The sequence below is a fragment of the Durio zibethinus genome, chromosome 18 (assembly GCF_047325235.1).
Source record: "Durio zibethinus cultivar Kanyao isolate XHJ-2024 chromosome 18, ASM4732523v1, whole genome shotgun sequence".
Taxonomy (NCBI): Eukaryota; Viridiplantae; Streptophyta; class Magnoliopsida; order Malvales; family Malvaceae; genus Durio; species Durio zibethinus.
In genome coordinates this window covers 10,179,895-10,196,919 of record NC_143179.1, presented here as the reverse complement: position 1 = coordinate 10,196,919, position 17,025 = coordinate 10,179,895, and the positions used below count along the sequence as shown (strand labels likewise).

At 30.7% G+C, this 17,025-nt stretch overlaps 1 protein-coding gene and 1 pseudogene across 1 annotated transcript; one reads left to right on the top strand and one right to left on the bottom strand.

Moving 5' to 3' along the window:
* The first annotated feature begins 11,184 nt into the window (after window positions 1-11,184).
* Window positions 11,185-14,629, top strand: LOC111299461 (uncharacterized). The gene is made up of 4 exons (XM_022894658.2): window positions 11,185-11,862; window positions 12,543-12,639; window positions 13,592-13,651; window positions 14,259-14,629. Exons 1-4 carry the CDS (start codon window positions 11,552-11,554, stop codon window positions 14,337-14,339), a joined length of 549 nt encoding a protein of 182 aa, XP_022750393.2. The 5' UTR covers window positions 11,185-11,551; the 3' UTR covers window positions 14,340-14,629.
* A 382-nt stretch (window positions 14,630-15,011) lies between these two features.
* On the bottom strand, window positions 15,012-16,127 carry LOC111299460 (fasciclin-like arabinogalactan protein 3 pseudogene; annotated as a pseudogene).
* Between the last annotated feature and the right edge of the window lie 898 nt (window positions 16,128-17,025).

Below are 17,025 nucleotides of genomic sequence, written 5' to 3'. Positions count from 1 at the left end.
TAAAGTATACATAATCAAAATTAACAATAAGCAATAATATAAAATAAAAATGGAAAAACAATATACCAATTACTGGATCAATGAAGTCCAAAAGATTGAGCTTGGAATGACCCAAATTGAATATTGATTTAGGCTTAAGAAAAGGTTGAATGGATTGGGCTTAAGATTATGCCCAAACTTTTTTTAACAAGGCATGTAGGCTCGGCATATTACTTTAGTTGGACTGGATCCAAACCAAGCCACCAAAAATAGGTCAAGCCTTGTTCTTTTAACTTCTTAAAATGGCATCATATGGACTAGGCTTCAAACAATTAAAAATGACACTATTCTATCACCTATCTGTTCTTCATTCTACAATGCCTGATTCTACTTTCTCCTTTTTTCTAGATAAACAATCTAACTAAAGCCATAACCCGTCCGACTAGATTTACAAGAAATACCAAATTTTTTTTCTTATTTATGCCTCTAATCCACTTCAAGAACAAAACCAAACTAAAACTAATCTCAATTCAGAAATCAACAAGGTTCTATTATGTGTTTTTTTTAATACCTCATCCTTTTACTTTGATCATAGATTTATAAAAAAATTCATGCTAAATCAATTTTTCTTAAATTTATTATTTTATTTGATTTAATTTTAATGAGAATTAATTCAAAAATTAAATCCCAAAAATCTTTCAACAATATTTTAATGCGAATTGATTCTGGAATTATATTCCAAAAATCTCTCAATTATAATTGAAGTTTGTTTTTAATTTGAAAAAATTTTTGAACAATATAGGGTATCTACAGTTGTCTCTCTTTGTGCATTTTATGTAGAACAAGAATTGCACATAAACAAAAGATATCTATTTTGTTTAGGTCTGAAAGTCCAAATTTAAGATGATAAGCAGTTCTAATTAGCCTTCCTAAAACCATGCCCCTAGGTGATTAGGTAAAAGGCCTTTGTGGATATTCAGCTCCCTTGATTCATTAAAACTCATCGAGCCTGCTCGAATCAAACTTTACACTTTATGCTTGAAAGTAAGGTAGGTTTCTATGGAGTGACCCATATTCCCATTATGGTAGTCACATGTGGCATTAACATTGTACCATTTGAGATAGGGTGACTTCAATAGTTTTAAAAAAATTAAAGATACTAGGTCATTTTGACCAATTCTAAAAATAGCTTAATTTAGTTTATGAGGATATGATCAATGTAAACTCTCTCTTGATTGCTCCTGGATCTTTTTAAATTACTCGCTTAATTGTTAGGTCTTAAAATTGGTGTAGTAAAAGGATTAGGCCCATATGCAGGTGCTTGAAAAGCTAATTGATGATGACTTAGAGCAATATTATTCATAGTTAAGAAATAAGGCTGGTAAGAAACTTATGCAACATTATTGACTATCAAGTAGCAAGTAAGATGAACATATAGTGGGTATGGAGCATAACTTTTGAATTGTTGCCTCTCAAAACTCACCGTTTGGGCTTCACCTTTTTTCTTCTTAGCCATCCCACTTTTTTTTACAGTGTTGGCCTCTTCTTCCTCAAGCTTGTCATTTTTTATTACATTTTCAATGATCTCACCCAAAATCCCCATATCAATAAAATTTTTAGTTGTATTTCTTATCATTTTCTCATAGTATGACTACTTTAAAGTACTAACAAATAGGATTATTATTTTATTTTCTATCAATGGTGGCTGCACTTGAGCAATGACATCCTACCATATTTGGGCTTATTACTTAAATGACCAGTTACTTTTTTTCATAACCTACAACGAAAGATGATTGAAAGCCATGTCTATAATATGATAGTATTAGTTGATGAAAGATCGAGTTATATGCTTTTATGAGCATATGTAAGCCTGGTTCAACTAAATGTACCATCTTACAGTAGACCTAATTAAACTATCTTGAAACATAAGTATGAGCAGTTTCTCATTGCTAGCATGTGCTGTTATCTTATAACAATACATTGTGATGTGTGTAATGAGACATTTAGTATTGTCATACTTTTCAAACTTTGGTACTTTGAACTTTGGAGGTATCATTACGTTTGGCATAAGATAAAGCCTCGTAGCATCCATGGATATATAAAAGTCAATGCCTTCTACAACCTGTAATCTCTCATCAATCATGCTTATTGCATGATTAGTTTTAGGGTCTTTTAAGAATGCAGTCATCTATAATTTCACTTTTTTTTGTCTCATCCAAATTAGGGATTTCGACTGGCTCGACTACCTTTTCAGTGAAAATAGGGTTAGTGTAGCTTTGAACATTTCCCTAACTAGATACATAGGGCATTCCCAGGTAGTTGTAACTTGGAAATGTGATTTGTTATGACTGAAAGCTTTGAGTGACTTAGGTCTAATATGGACCGAAACCTGAAGGGTATAGTGACTCAGTGACTTCATGCAAAATATTTTCCTCCACCATTTTTCTTTTGTTTATCTTATCTAGAGCTTTGAGGATTTTACTTAGTTTCCCTTCAATTACCTCTTGAGCCTTTTTCAACCTTTCAAAATGATTTGTATTATCTTGCTTCATCTTCCTAGCTTGAACTTGGGTATTATACAAATGTTGAGCTATTCTTGCACCTTGGTACCACAATCTAAAATTAGTGATCATGATATGATTTGACATGAATGAATGCAATGTAATGCAATGCATGAAAAAAAAAAAAGAAAAAATATTTGCCCTTTTAAAAATTTAAACAAAAATTTTTGTTGAAAATACCTTTAGGGCATGAATAATATGCAATCTGCATGTATGTTTATGATATGCACAAAAAAAAAGCAAAAAAATTAGTTAGTCACCCCAATATAAAAAAAATAAACACTATAAAGCAAGTAAAATAATAACATGACTCTAGATTTTGGATTAATTACAAAGGGCAAAAGAATACAGCTCTATTTATGGGTTAGGCTTTTAAGGTTAACTAGATGTGGCTTGGATTATTTTCAAAAAAGATCCCAAATTGTTTCTTATATTATTGTTCATCACAAACTAATAAAGCATCTCAATCTTCGCCTACTATAGGCTACAAAAGGAAAGGGTTCAATCTGAGTAGAAATGTTTCGCTAGCCCATATAAAGACATAAAATCTCACGAAGGCATAGGTACTTCACTTCGTTTTAAAGGATAGAGCTCAGGTGTAGAGTTTATATTATGCATATGCAAATGAATGACATATATATATATATATATATATGAAAACAAATAAATGAATAACTAAACAAAATATAAGCAATGAAAAGAAAGAAATAGGAAAAAAAAGAAAAAAAAATCTCAAGTTTATTAGGTAAGGCTTGGATAATAAGAAATTATTTACTCACCTAACTCTTGAGTCCCCAATGGAATAACTAAACAAAATATAAGCAATGAAAAGAAAGAAATAGGAAAAAAAAGAAAAAAAAATCTCAAGTTTATTAGGTAAGGCTTGGATAATAAGAAATTATTTACTCACCTAACTCTTGAGTCCCCAATGGAATAACCAAATTATTATAACATATAGATTCGTAGACCTACTATTAGACATGGATCAAAGAAGTCGCCACCAATCTTTTTTGTTTAAATATATTTGGTCACTTGATTAAATCTATCATATTTAAAGAGGAGTCTCAAAATTGACTTAGATATCTTTAAATAGTAAATTCTGATTCATAAAACTATATTTTAGGTTTGGGAGTATGGTTACTTGTGAGGAAGGTTATAGCACCCTCCACAACGCCTATCAAAATATGATATCATTTGATTTTAAATTATCCAAGCCTTAAAAATGTTTATAATTTATCAAAATATTTATTAAAAACTAATCTTAATATTGTTCCAATAGTTTAGTAGTAATTTAAGATAATTTTCTTACCTCAAAAGTATTCACAAATACTAGTTTTCTACCTTGAAGAGGCTCAATCGTCGAATTTATTAATGTATTTTATTCAAGAAAATAATTAGTAAAACCCTCTAATAATTTAGTAAAATTTGCTTTGATGCAGATTTTTCAATAGTTTGGTGAGATTTTATTGCAAAATATTTATAAAATTTAATTTAAAAAAATTTATTAAATCTTTCAGTAGTTTGATAAGATTTAAGTTAAGATACAATCCTCCAATAGTTTTGTAGAATAAGATATAGAATATTTTTTTAATAATAAATTAATTTAAAAAATTCTCCAACAATTTGATAAAATGTATAGAAATTTTTAAATCCATTAAAATTTTTCAATAATTTGGTAAAACTTTACAGATTTAACTTTTTTTTAAATTCATTATTATTACTTTTTATACATTTTTAAAATATACACAATCAAAATGAACAATAAGCAATAACATAAAATAAAACTGGAAAAATAGTATATCGATTACTAGATCAATGAAGACCAAAAGATTGAATTTGGAAAGGCCCAAATTGAATATTGGTTTATACTTAAGAAAAGGCTGAATGAATTGGGCTCAAGATTATGCCCAAACTTTCTTCAACATGCCATAGGGGTTAGGCAGGTTACTTCAGTTGGACCGAATCCAAACTAGGCCACCAAAAGTGGGTCAAGCCTTGTTCTTTTAACTTCTTAAAACGGTATCATATGGACTAGGCTTTAAACAATTAAAAATGATACTATTCCATCACCTCTCTGTTTTCTATTTTACAATGCCTGATTCTCCTTTCCCCGTTCTTTTAGATAAACAATCTAGCTAAAACCACAACCTGTCCGACCAGATTTCCTTTCTTATTTATGCCTCTAACCCACTTCAAGAATAAAACCAAATAGAAACTAATCTCAATCCAAAAATCAACAAAGTTTTATGTTGATTTGCCGCTTATTGCCGGTCTGCTGTTGTAATTTCCAATCACCAATTGGCCCAGTTTACTTTTTCTCCTTAATGTTTGACCAATTCCCAAAAGAAAACCCTAAAAGCTCCTTTAGAATAAACCCCAAATCGTTCACAAACCTTAAAAGCTTTACACTGCATGCTTGCTTCTGTAATTATTGTATTTTTTCTATTATAAATTGTTTTCTATTTTACTTGATTGCTTGAGTTATTGTTGCTATGTATGCTAATTTTTTGTGTTGCTTCTATTGACTGCTTCCCTGCTTGTTCTTACTTAATTTCCTTCTGGGTTGAGATCAATCGACCTTTGATTTTTTTTTAAACTAAATTAAGAATGGTTTGGGTATGGGTGTGGATGGTTTCTGATTCGATGGATGAAACTTGGCAGTTCACGATGGTGTAAGGCTCTTAAGGTATTAACAAACTAATCAGGAAATGAAGCTAGAGTCGAGTCTCCACTATGTGGTTTTTTCAATACTTCTTCCCCTTGCTTTGACCGCATATTTATAAAAAAATTTATGCTAAATCAATTCTCTTTAAATTTATGATTTTATTTAATTTAATTTTAACGTGAACAGATTCGGGAACTAAATCTCAAAAATCTTTCAACATCATTTTAATACAAATTGATTTTAAAATTAAATCTAAAATATCTTTCAATTACGGTTAAAATTTTTTTAATTCAAAAAAATTCTCAAACAAAATATAGTGTTTACATCTGTATTGCACATAGATGAAAAAGAGCATAACAAAGATGTATAGAAAATGTATTTTGATAGTGCATCAAATGCTTTGAGGCATGGTATAAGAGTAATTTTGATATCTCCATAAAGAGATTACTATTCAATCACTACAAAGCTAAGCTTCCACCAATAATGTGGTAGAGTATGAAACATATATTATGGGTATTCAAGCTGCTTTTGAAAGAAAAGCCCATACATTGAAAGTTTATAGAGACTATACCTTGGTCATATACCAATTACAAGGAGAATGAAAAATCAGAGATTCAAAATTGATTTTATACCAAAAGTAAATAACAAAATTAATCAAAAATATTTGAAAATATTTGATTTCATCATTTATCCCGAGAAGAGAATCATACGGCTAATGCTTTGGCTACATTGACAGCAATGTTCAAGCAAAAAAAAAAATGCTGAATTCCAACCTATCAAGTTGAGCTTACGAGAGAAATTAGCTCACTATTCAAATATTTAGGAAGAAGTTGATAGGAAACCATAGTATTATGACATATTACAATATGTCAAGTATGAACATTACCTACAGCACATATCTGAGAATGATAAAAGAACTTTAAAAAGATTGGTGATGAGTTTCTTTTTGGATAAGAAAATTTTATATAAGAGAAGTCGAGACTAAACACTATTAAGATGTGTGAATCTACTAAAGCCAAAAGTTACTAAAAGAAATCCACGGAGGTGTTTGTGGAACTTATATAAATGGCTATATGATGATTAAGCAGAGCATGAGAGTAGGATAGTATTGGGTGACAATGAAAAAAGATTGTATTGACTATGCTAGAAAATGCCATAAATGTAAATTTTATGCAAATAAATGGCAAGTTCCTCTAACATCCTTATGTGTCATGTCAACACATTAGCCTTTCTTTATATGAGAAATAGATGTAATAGGGCCCATTACACTAAAAGCTTTACATGAAAATCGATTCATTTTAGTGGTGATTGACTATTTTACAAAATGGGTAGCTGTAACTTCATATGCTAATGTGACAAGAATAGTGGTTTGTAAGTTTATAAAAAAAGAGATCATATGTCAATATAAACTTTCAGAAAGGATCATTTCAGATAATGCTCTTAATTTGAATAACAAAATAATGAATGATGTTTGTACTTAGTTCAAAATTAAACATCACAAATCGGCACCTTATCGTTCGAAGATGAATGGGATAGTTGAAGCGGTTAATAAGAACATAAAGAGAATTATTGCAAAGATGATAGAAATATATATAACTTGGTAAGAAAAGCTACCATTTGCATTACATGCTTATCAAACTTCAATTAGCACATCTACAAGAGCTATACCATTTTTATTAGTATATGGGATGGAAACAATGTTGCCTATTGCAATTCAAATTTTTTCTTTGCGCATTTTCATAAAAGTCAAGTTAGAAAAAATCAAGTGAGTTTGTGTTTGATATGAACAATTGAATCTCATTGTAAAAAAGAGACTAGCTATGTTTTATCATGGTTAATTGTATCAAAGAAAAATGATGTGAGCTTATGATAAGAACATTCATCCACAACAATTTCGAAAGAAAGAATTAGTATTGAAAAAGATTTTTCCTAACCAAAAATATCCTTAGAGAAAATAGACTCCTAATTAGGAAGGCTTATATGTGGTGAAGAAAGCCTTTTTCTAGTGGGGCATTGATCTTAGCAAGAATGGATGGGGATAATTTACCAAATTCAGTCAATGATGATGCAGTAAGAAAGTACTATGCTTTAAAAAAAAGGTAAAAAAATAAAATAAAATAAAAAGATATCTGAGTTAAAAACCTGAAAATGAGACTTAGATGAAAGAAGTATTGAATATAATGGGCCAATTCTCAATATATACTAGAAGATCTTATTGGTTTTGGGCTAGCTTGGTTTGCTACATTTTCAGAAAGTCAAAAGACATTAATAAAGAGTTTTCAGAAAAGAATCTAAGATGAATTGGTTTATGATGATGTAAATATTATGTAATTACCTATTTTCTTTGTTATATCTTTTTGGATAATGCATGAAACACTTATCCCTTTTACTGAAGTAAAATACCCATTTGTTTATTTTTCCTTTGTCCATTTTATTAAAGAGAAAAATATGCAATGTGTTATAATTATTGTGAAATTTAAAAGATGATGAGGGAACAACAATGACCATGAAAAACACACATTATTTTGAAAAATATTTAAAATGATAAGCAAAATAGTAAAGAACAAAGGCCAATGAGAAATGAAGCTTATAAGTCATAAAAGTGGTAGACATTGAATATGGAAATGTGGAGAGAAATTTTTTTATCTAAACTTAATCAACTGTTGAAATGCATGGGATTCAAGAGAAAAAGAAAGGAAACAAACATGAAGAAATTTCAAGGATTAAAAGAAAATGATAAAAAAAAAAGAATATAGTCTATTCATTTGCATCATAATCATCATTCATTGCATGACATTGCAAAAACATGAAAATATCATTCATGCACACATGTGGCATAACAAATATATGGGTTTAGGACAATCCAAAACCAATAAAGGAAAAGTCAAAAATAGAAAAGATGTGAACCTTCCGTTTAGAAAAATCTTTCAAATATATGGGTTTAGGACAATCCAAAACCAATAAAAGAAAAGTCAAAAATAGAAAAGGTGTGAACCTTCCGTTTAGAAAAATCTTTCAAATACCATTGCCTTTTAGATTTTTAAATTTAAAGTTTCATTATCTCTGGTTAGATGAGCTTTCTTTAATGTGTCATAGCCTTTGATCAAAAGAGTCATTTAAAGTTTCATATCCTCTAGTTAGAAGAGTCATCTAAAGTTTCATAGCATCTAATCAGAGGAGCTTTTTAATTTTAAGAGCCTCTGATTAGAGAACTCCATCAAAATTAAGCATGATTTGTAAAACCAAAGGGCTTAATTTATAACTCCTCTCAGATTTTTAATTTAAAATTTCATTGCCACTAGTTAAAGGAGCCATTTAAAGTTTTACTGTTTCTGGTCAATTGAGCCTTTTAAATTTAAAGTTTCGTTATCTCTAGTCAAAGAAGAATTTTAAATTTAAAGTTTTCTTTCCTTTGGTTAAAGAAGCCTTTTGAGTTTAAAGTTTCATAGCCTCTGGTCAAAGAAGCCTTTTAAATTTAAAGTTTCATAGCTTCTGGTTAGAAGAGTTTTTTAAAATTTTTAAAAGTTGTTAAGTCTCTACTCGGAAAAGCTTTCTAATTTAAAAAAAAAAAAAACAAAAAAAAATTCATACAAAATAGTTGTCTTTTTATCTTTGTCATATTCCTGATTCTCAATAATGTGTAAAGATGGGCAATTATGGACACCTATTTTGTCCAAAACAAAAAAATAATAAATGAAAAAAATAAAAAAAGGTCAAAATTTTAGGTTTCAATTCTGGCAGCTAAAATCAAGCTACCATAGTGGTTATTTTTCTTCTGCCACAAAACTAAATTTTGCAGCACAAATTAAGGGGGCATGAAAGTTTTCTTGAATCCCAAATTATTTAGGATTTGAAGACTCAAAAGGCTTTATAAATGGAGCTAATTCTTGCAAGCAAAAAAATGAGGAAAAACATAACACAAAGCCTAGATAGATTCCTAGAACACAGAGAGAGAATCAATGGAGGTTATTGTAAAAAAAATAAAAAATAAATAAAGGTACTTTTTTTGGTTAGTTACTGGGTTCATAAACAAACACGTACAAGCACAAAAAAAAAAAACACAATCCTCTTAGAGGAGGAACCAGCAGCAAAGTCAAAAAAAATTTTAAAAAAATACCCGAGAATAAAAATATGGATTTTGCGTGTTTGATTTTTATTTTTTTTTGAAAAAATCAATTTCAAAAAAGAGTTTGGGAGATAAAAAAGATCATTCGAGCTATTTTTTAAATTTTTTAAAAAGAATTTTAAGACCGTTGAAATCTAAAAAAACTTTGAATTTTTTAACAATTGATGAATTTTTTGTCAACTGGTTGAGTTTTTGGATCATCAAAATCTAAAAAGTTGGTCGGATTTTAGATTTTTTTTAACTTTTTGGCACTGGTAGAACTTTTTGGCCACCAGTGCATGGTAGCAACTGGCTAAAAACTAGATTACACGATTGCTAGCAACAGGTTAAAATTCTAGAGAAAGAAGCTCTTGTTTTTTAGAGAGAGAGAAAGGGAAATGAAAAAAAAAAAAAAAGACATTTTATAAGCTTATCAAAACAGCATCATTTTGGAGCCAAGATCAATGGAACGACCTGCAACCCGCACGTTGACCCGACTTGTTTGGTGGGATTTTTTTTTTCATTTTTATTTTTTTTAATTATTTTTTTGTTAGATATTTTTAAACAAAAAAAATCATTACAAGTGATAATTTTAACTAAAATTAAGAGTAAATAACAACTTTTAATTTAAAATAAATCCTAAAAAATGTAAATATATATAATAATTATTAAGAAAAATGAAAATAATTCTATCTCACTTTAATAAATGGAATATATATAAAATTCAAAAAAAAATATTTTTTAAATTTTGCTAAAGTGTTAGGATGATTCAAAAAATTACTTTTATTATATAAAAAATAAAATAAAAAATAACAACAATTATTTATTTGAATAATTTTTTCAAAACAATATTTAAAGAAAATTGACAGAATTCAATTTTTTAATTAATGCAAGTAAAAAAAATATTTTTGAATTTTATCATAGAGTTGGGATAATTGAAAACAAAAAACAAAAAAAAATTTTACTAGATAAATTATTCATTTAAATAATAAAAAAGAAATAATAATAAACAATAAATAATAATAAAAAATTAAAATAATCAAAATAATAATTAATTAATTAATTAAATCCCTTAATTATCATTAATAAAATAATAGGTTCATTTAGGATCTTGTCAAAAAATTAAGATGATAATAAAATTTGTTTAAAATTTTTAAAATTTCGATAAAAAATTGAGATAATTCTAAAATCCGTTTAATAGATTTTGGGATCTTACCAAAAATTTAAGATGTTCTTAAAATCATTCTAATAAATAAATAAAATATTATATGACAAGATTTTAAGAATTTTGTAAATGGTTACTTTTTTTGAAATATTTTTCAAATAAAGATTTTTTATAAATTTTGATAAAATGTTAGAGAATTTACAAAATACAAAAATAATAATTCTAACTTCACAACAAAAAATATATATTTTTAATAAATAAATTTAAAAAAATTAAATTTAAATATAAAAAAGACCATATTCTCATAATTAAAAAATTACATATGTTTAATCGATATCATTTTTTGAATAGATGATGTGAGGGTATTAATTTTTTTTTACTTATAATCGTATTCTCGAATTCAACATTAATTTTGTAAATCTAAATTTTTTTAATTAATTTTAATTAATTTTAAAATTTTTATTAAAATATAATATTTTTGAATGATTAATCATATTTTTTAAAAAATTAATAGTAATTTTAAAAAATTTAATGATCGAATTTCTCGAATAAAATATCATTATGACATCGACTAATAAAAATAAATTAAAATATAAAATTATAAACTAGATATATTAATATTAGTACTAAAAAAATAATAAAAAATATTTAAATCCAAAAATCCACGCATTTATAGCTCATAAACAAAAAATAATAAATAATTGCCAACATATAACACGTTACGGGATAACTCCTAAGGCCCGAAAAAAAAAAAGAAGGTTGTCAACATATAAGATGGGATTATATTGCTGTAAGGATTATGAAAAGGCTATGATGCAGTGCTTGTAGCAGGTGGCACATTTCCGTCCTTCCATTTATGTCCAGACCCTTATCGTCTGTTCGTACATAGTTTAAATAATCAGGGGCCATGATCATTGATGCAAGGAGCGAGTGAGCTAATCCCAGCCGTTCGTTCAAATACACCACCGAAGTAGAGCGCGGGATCGCCAAAAATATCAGCTGCCGCTTGGAAGACCGTCATACGCAAGGCAACGCAACGCTCAACATCCAAGGAAACAAGAGAGGGAAAGAGAGAAATGGCGCCCAGGAAGCGAAAGGCGAGGGACGGAGACGAGGAGCAAGCCAAACCTCAAGGTCAAGAGACGTTGAAGAGGGTGACTCGGAGCAGGACAAGGCAGCCGGATGGCAAGTCTTCCGGGTTGACTCAGACCAAAAAGGAGAAACCAAAGGCAAGGGCGAAAGCAAGTACCAAGGAGAAGAAAGAGTCTGTGGAGAAAGTCAAGGAGGCTGTGGCTGTTGAGGAGGGAGCCAAAGCCGAAGCTGCGCCTGAGGATTTGACCGTCGCTGAGGATGGGTCCCACAACAAGACTGTAGTAGTGGAACACTGGTAAGTTATTTTTGTTTTGTTTTTCCTTTAAAAGAACTAACTACTCCACGAAGTAGCTCTAGCAGTATTAATATTTGATTTTTGTTAAAGAAATCTGATCTGTAAAGAGCAATTATATTGTCTTTCCAAATTAAAAATTGAAGAGGCTAGCAAGAAGAAAAATTGAATTAGCAGTGTTGCAAGCTTTTCTAGTTCCGATGACCGTCTTGATTTACTTCAGGGTTTTGCAACGATTTGGCTAATGTTAAATCCGTAACGCAAGGCAACCACGAATTGGGGTAGACTTTTTGGGAACTATGAAAATACATGTACAAATACAACTAAGAAACTGACGTTTCTAAATTCTACTTCTAGTGTTACAGTAGTTGTTTTTGGTTCATTATGTTCTCTGCAACTAATTACTTTGGCCCGCCATTTTACTTGGTTTCGTCCTTTTTCCAATTTAAAAAATCTCTAAATTATTGCTCACCATTGGATTTTGGATGTAACAAGAAGGAAAACGAAATCTACGTGATAGTAAAAAAGTGCAACCCTTCCCTCCTTTGTTTCAGGTATTTAGGCTTGGTCCTCTTTCGATGGATTGGATTGAATGATACTTAGGTCCTCACAAACTTGAAACATTCTTTTCCTTTTTCTGCTGTATGACATCCTTTTCTTTGTTTATGATTCTTTTTCTCTAGCAAGCAATGCAATTCATTCAAGACAAGGGCCTTTCAAGTCAGAGATGGTTTGCAGAAAGGTGTCCCTGGCATCAGAGTGTTGCTCAACCCTGAAAAGGTTAACATTATTTGCTCACCAAATAATCTCTCCAGTTAACTTGCTGTTCGACTTTGTTTGACTAACACCTTTAAGTATCTTGTTTGCAGTGGACACCTATGAAGGGATGAATTTTTTTTCTTTCTCATCTTTTAGCTGAGAAGCCTTGTTCTTTTTCTACAAAAAATATGGATGGTCTTTTTGTTTATTTCTTATTGTAATCCTCTATTGTTTAATGGCATTTATATTGTACAATTTCAACTCTCTTTAAGCATACAATAGAGTGTTCTGCTATCATTCTCTGAAACTATAGTTCATGTGGTTCTATCTTAAATTTTAATTGTACCGGCCACTGTCATACAAACCTACTGTGGACATGATGTTATAGATGCTTAGATTATCTGATAACTGGTTTTCATAAAGTAAGATGAACTAAATCTCTTGCTTTGTTTTTTATTTTTTTTTTGTTAATTCCCTTCAAATTCAAAGATCCTCTTTTTTTCAAGATTAAGATCCATTTGTTTTTTATTTTATGGTGAAAATGGTGAAATTGAAATCATATTCATACATAATGTGTGATGTTGGATGTGAGCATTTGTGGCTCAAATAATAACCATATATTGGGGTGTTATTTTCAAAGCTTAATTGTATTGAACTCCCAACATTTCTATGTTATGGTATGCAATATTGCTATCAGTTCTCTATCTATTTTACAAGGGCCAAGTATCTTTGATGGGCCAATTTGTTAATCAAATTGATATTTCTAGTTAGAAAGAGATGTCTTGATCATGATGTTTGTATGGTTTCATGATTTTTCACATCTTTGGCTATCTTTGCTCTAAATGTGCTTGTGTTTTCTGTTCTGGGTTTAAAGATCCTTCCGGAAATCTGTTTTTTCCTTTGCTATTGATTTTTCTGTTGCAATGTCTATTTCATAGCTGATCTATCACTCACTTTTGTAAATTTCCAACAGCCAAGAAGAGGTTGCTTCGAAATAAGAGAGGAAAGTGGTGAGAAGTTCATAAGTCTGCTGGTAAAACTTGTTCTTGCAGTACTTATGAATCGCTAATTTATTTTACTTAATTTTGTGGTTATATATCACCTTCAATACTCACTTTTTGGGGTTATCCTTCTATATTCATTCCCTATTTTCCATTTAATATATATGCATAGTTGTTAAACTGATTTAGTAATTACAGAAATCTTATTTATGAAAAAAAAATGAAATTGTCATACAAATTAGTTGATAATAGGATGGTAAATCAACTGTTATGTTAAGGTTCTTGATGCAAAACAGATTCAATAGACTAGTTGCGTTTTGTGAAATGAATGATTTATATTTGTTTTTGTTTTTTTTTTTTTCTGTGACTCTGTTACCGTTTTAGAACGCAGCATGATACCGTTGGCATTTGATATAAATAAATGTGTATGTATCATTGATTGCTAGTATTTCTTTTGATGATGAGTGGCACTGTTTCTTTTTTACTAGAATAAATTTGGTTTCTTTGTTCTCCTTCTAAAGAAATGTTCATTATATTGTAGAGGAATTTGATTTAACATTTCATATGTCTGAGATGTCTAGCAAATTATTGCAAAAACCTCTTACTAAGTTAGCTGCTATTATGCTAATTGTTTTGCAGGACATGAAGCGACCATTTAAACCAATGAAAGACCTTGACATGGAGAAGTTGATCTCGGATATCATTGACAAGATCAAATGAAGAGACTATATGTGCATAGAACTGGAAGTATGTTCTGATTGTTACGGTGACAACATTTTGTGGTTTTACCTGATGAACTTGCCTTGTGAAAGGAAGGCTTGGTAAAAAAAAAAAAAAAAACTTCATGTTTTGTGTTAACTTCTATTCTTGATCATTCATGCTGTCAAGAAATGATTTTAGATGTATAGGTATTCTGGATATTGTTGGTAGATGTAGGCTACTGTAATGACACTCTTGACCTTTGCTTTTGCTAATGCCTTGAAAATTTTCATGTTAGTATTGCTTCCGAAGCAACCATTATGTTTTCTTCTTTGCCTTTGTGCAACTGCTCCACGTTTTCCATTTTTTTCCCCTTGAACAAAACCTCTGTATTTTGCATCTTCTGGTTTATGGTGTGAAAATATATTTATATGGTTAATGGTCTAATTTGGAGGTTTATATTTATATGGTTTGGTGTGTAAAATTGAGGGTTTTTTATGCTTGTTTTGGAATCAAGACTTTGCAATAATATGCTTTTCAAAAAAAAAAAAAAGACTTTGCAATAATATTATGACAGGGTTTGGTAAAATAGGGTCGGGATTTCTTTATCAAAAATAGGAATTAGGGATTTCACGATTAAAAAGAAAAAAAAAAATGGAGCTCACAAATTTATCTTCCCTTCGATCATTCTCATGTCAGAGGATTAGCGATTGCACGTTGGATATGGGTGTGACCCAATAATCAAGCCCACCCCCTCGCTTTTCGTTATAGTAATAAATTTAAGTTTATCTCTCCACTTTATAAAACATCAAGTATCTTAGAAGGCTACAAAGCTTGCGACCAAACCTATCACTGTTGCAGCGGCTATGCGTGAACCCACTACTTTAGAAGAAGCGGAAGGAGCAGGTGCTTCCGCTTCTTCTTCTTCATCAGCATCTTTGGGTGATGGGGGCGACTTCCCTTTGGTTGGAGCATCAGCCGCTGGTGCATCAGCTGATGGAGCAGGGGAGGGTGCACCATCTGGGGATTCCCCTTCATCATCACCTTCCTCCTCCTCCGAGGGTGCAGGGGCCTCGGCCTTCTTGGGAGCAGGGGCCGGTGGCTTGGAACCTGGTGGTGGTGGAGGAGCAAGGACGGGATCACCAAAGCCAGGAGCCACAATAGGTGTGCTAACGTGAAGCACTGATAAGTTGAAAGGCTGGGCAACCACAGACCCCAAAAGCTTAGAAACTAGAGGTGCACCCTTCACGCCTGAACCGAACACAACATCACCTGGGCCTATCCTGGTAAGGTTCAAGAACCCTTGTTGTTCCATAGCCATGCCAGTGGTTTGATATAATGTGGTGAGAATGGCGCTCTTCTTTCCCAGCTTTTGGATCTTGAGGGTATCGAAGTAGTCAAGGATAATGTGGTTCATGAGGATCTTCTTGAGTTCATCGGTGGACCTGTTTGCGATGGAGGAAATTGTATCGTTGTCCAAGGCTAGTATGGTAATGGTTTGACGATGGCTGATTTGTTCAGCGAGTTTGGTCTGGCTGAGAAGGTTGTTGAAAGTGCCATACTCAGGGTATTGTCCGAGCACCTTGGTGATGTTGAAAGCGGAAGAGGTGGTGGTGGACAAGGCCAGAAAGAAGAATGCAATAACGAAAAGGAGGAAGGCTTTGGCAGCCATATCTTTTACCACAGAAAGCTGATCAAAACAAAGCCTGGAACCTGCTAGAGGAAGTTTATTATGCCTTTCTTACCGAGGCTGCGCAAGTGCCTACAATTGAAGGTTGGGAGCCAAATACTCCTTTCAATGCTCGAACATGGTGGATAGCCACATCTATATACATGTAAATATTGTTTTGGCACAGATCATAATGAAGCTGATTCAAAAAAAAAAAAAGAAAAAAGAGACAGACAGAGAGGGAAACGAAAAAAGAGCTGGAATAAGACAAAATAGGGAATTGGTTAATGCATTGCATGCTAACTGCACGTAACCTATTTGCATTCAAAAATTTTTCAATACATCCCAAAAGAATTAATCAATAAAAAAATTACTTAAATATTTATTAGTTAATTATCTTTTTGTTTTTAACACTCTTTCTCAAAAATTATGGAAAATAAATTTTTAAAAACATTTTAACTTTATTGAAAATTCATTTTTAGAAAATATTGCAATTATCCATAAATGCATTTCCAAAAAAACATTGTAATTATCTAAAAATACATTTTCAGAAGTAAATTTTTTACTTTAGTTTCTTTGTTACAATTTTTTGATTAATATTTGTCATGAGAATATCACGATGTCTTTTGTTACGATCTAAATGAGTTTGTAATTATTACTCTAATGTATGCGATATTTAAATTCGATAATAAAAATCTTTAATCTTTTGGTAAGGTATTATCCGTTTAATAACATTCAAAACATTTTATCAATTCTAACAAAAATGCATTTGAAAAAAATCGTTAATTATAAAGAGAGATTGTGCAAGTGGTTATTGCATCATGTGAGATGAGGCAATCACACTTCATCGCATATGGTGCAGCAACCAATTTGCACAATTACTTTTTCACACTTAGCGATTCATCTCAGATACACATCTATCAGAATTGTAAAATGTTGCAAATGATATTGAACGGACAACGCCTAGTGGTCAAAAGATCAAAGCTTCCTATTCACGGATTTGCCAGTCTATTGATAATATAATAAGGTCAATTCTTG

What these genes read in the sequence shown, in the direction of transcription:
- LOC111299461 (XM_022894658.2), top strand. Translation starts at nt 11,552, where the DNA reads ATGGCGCCCAGGAAGCGAAAGGCGAGGGACGGAGACGAGGAGCAAGCC. An exon ending in ACTGTAGTAGTGGAACACTG is followed by an intron (nt 11,863 to 12,542) that starts GTAAGTTATTTT and finishes CTTTTTCTCTAG; the next exon opens with CAAGCAATGCAATTCATTCA. An exon ending in AGAAGTTCATAAGTCTGCTG is followed by an intron (nt 13,652 to 14,258) that starts GTAAAACTTGTT and finishes ATTGTTTTGCAG; the next exon opens with GACATGAAGCGACCATTTAA.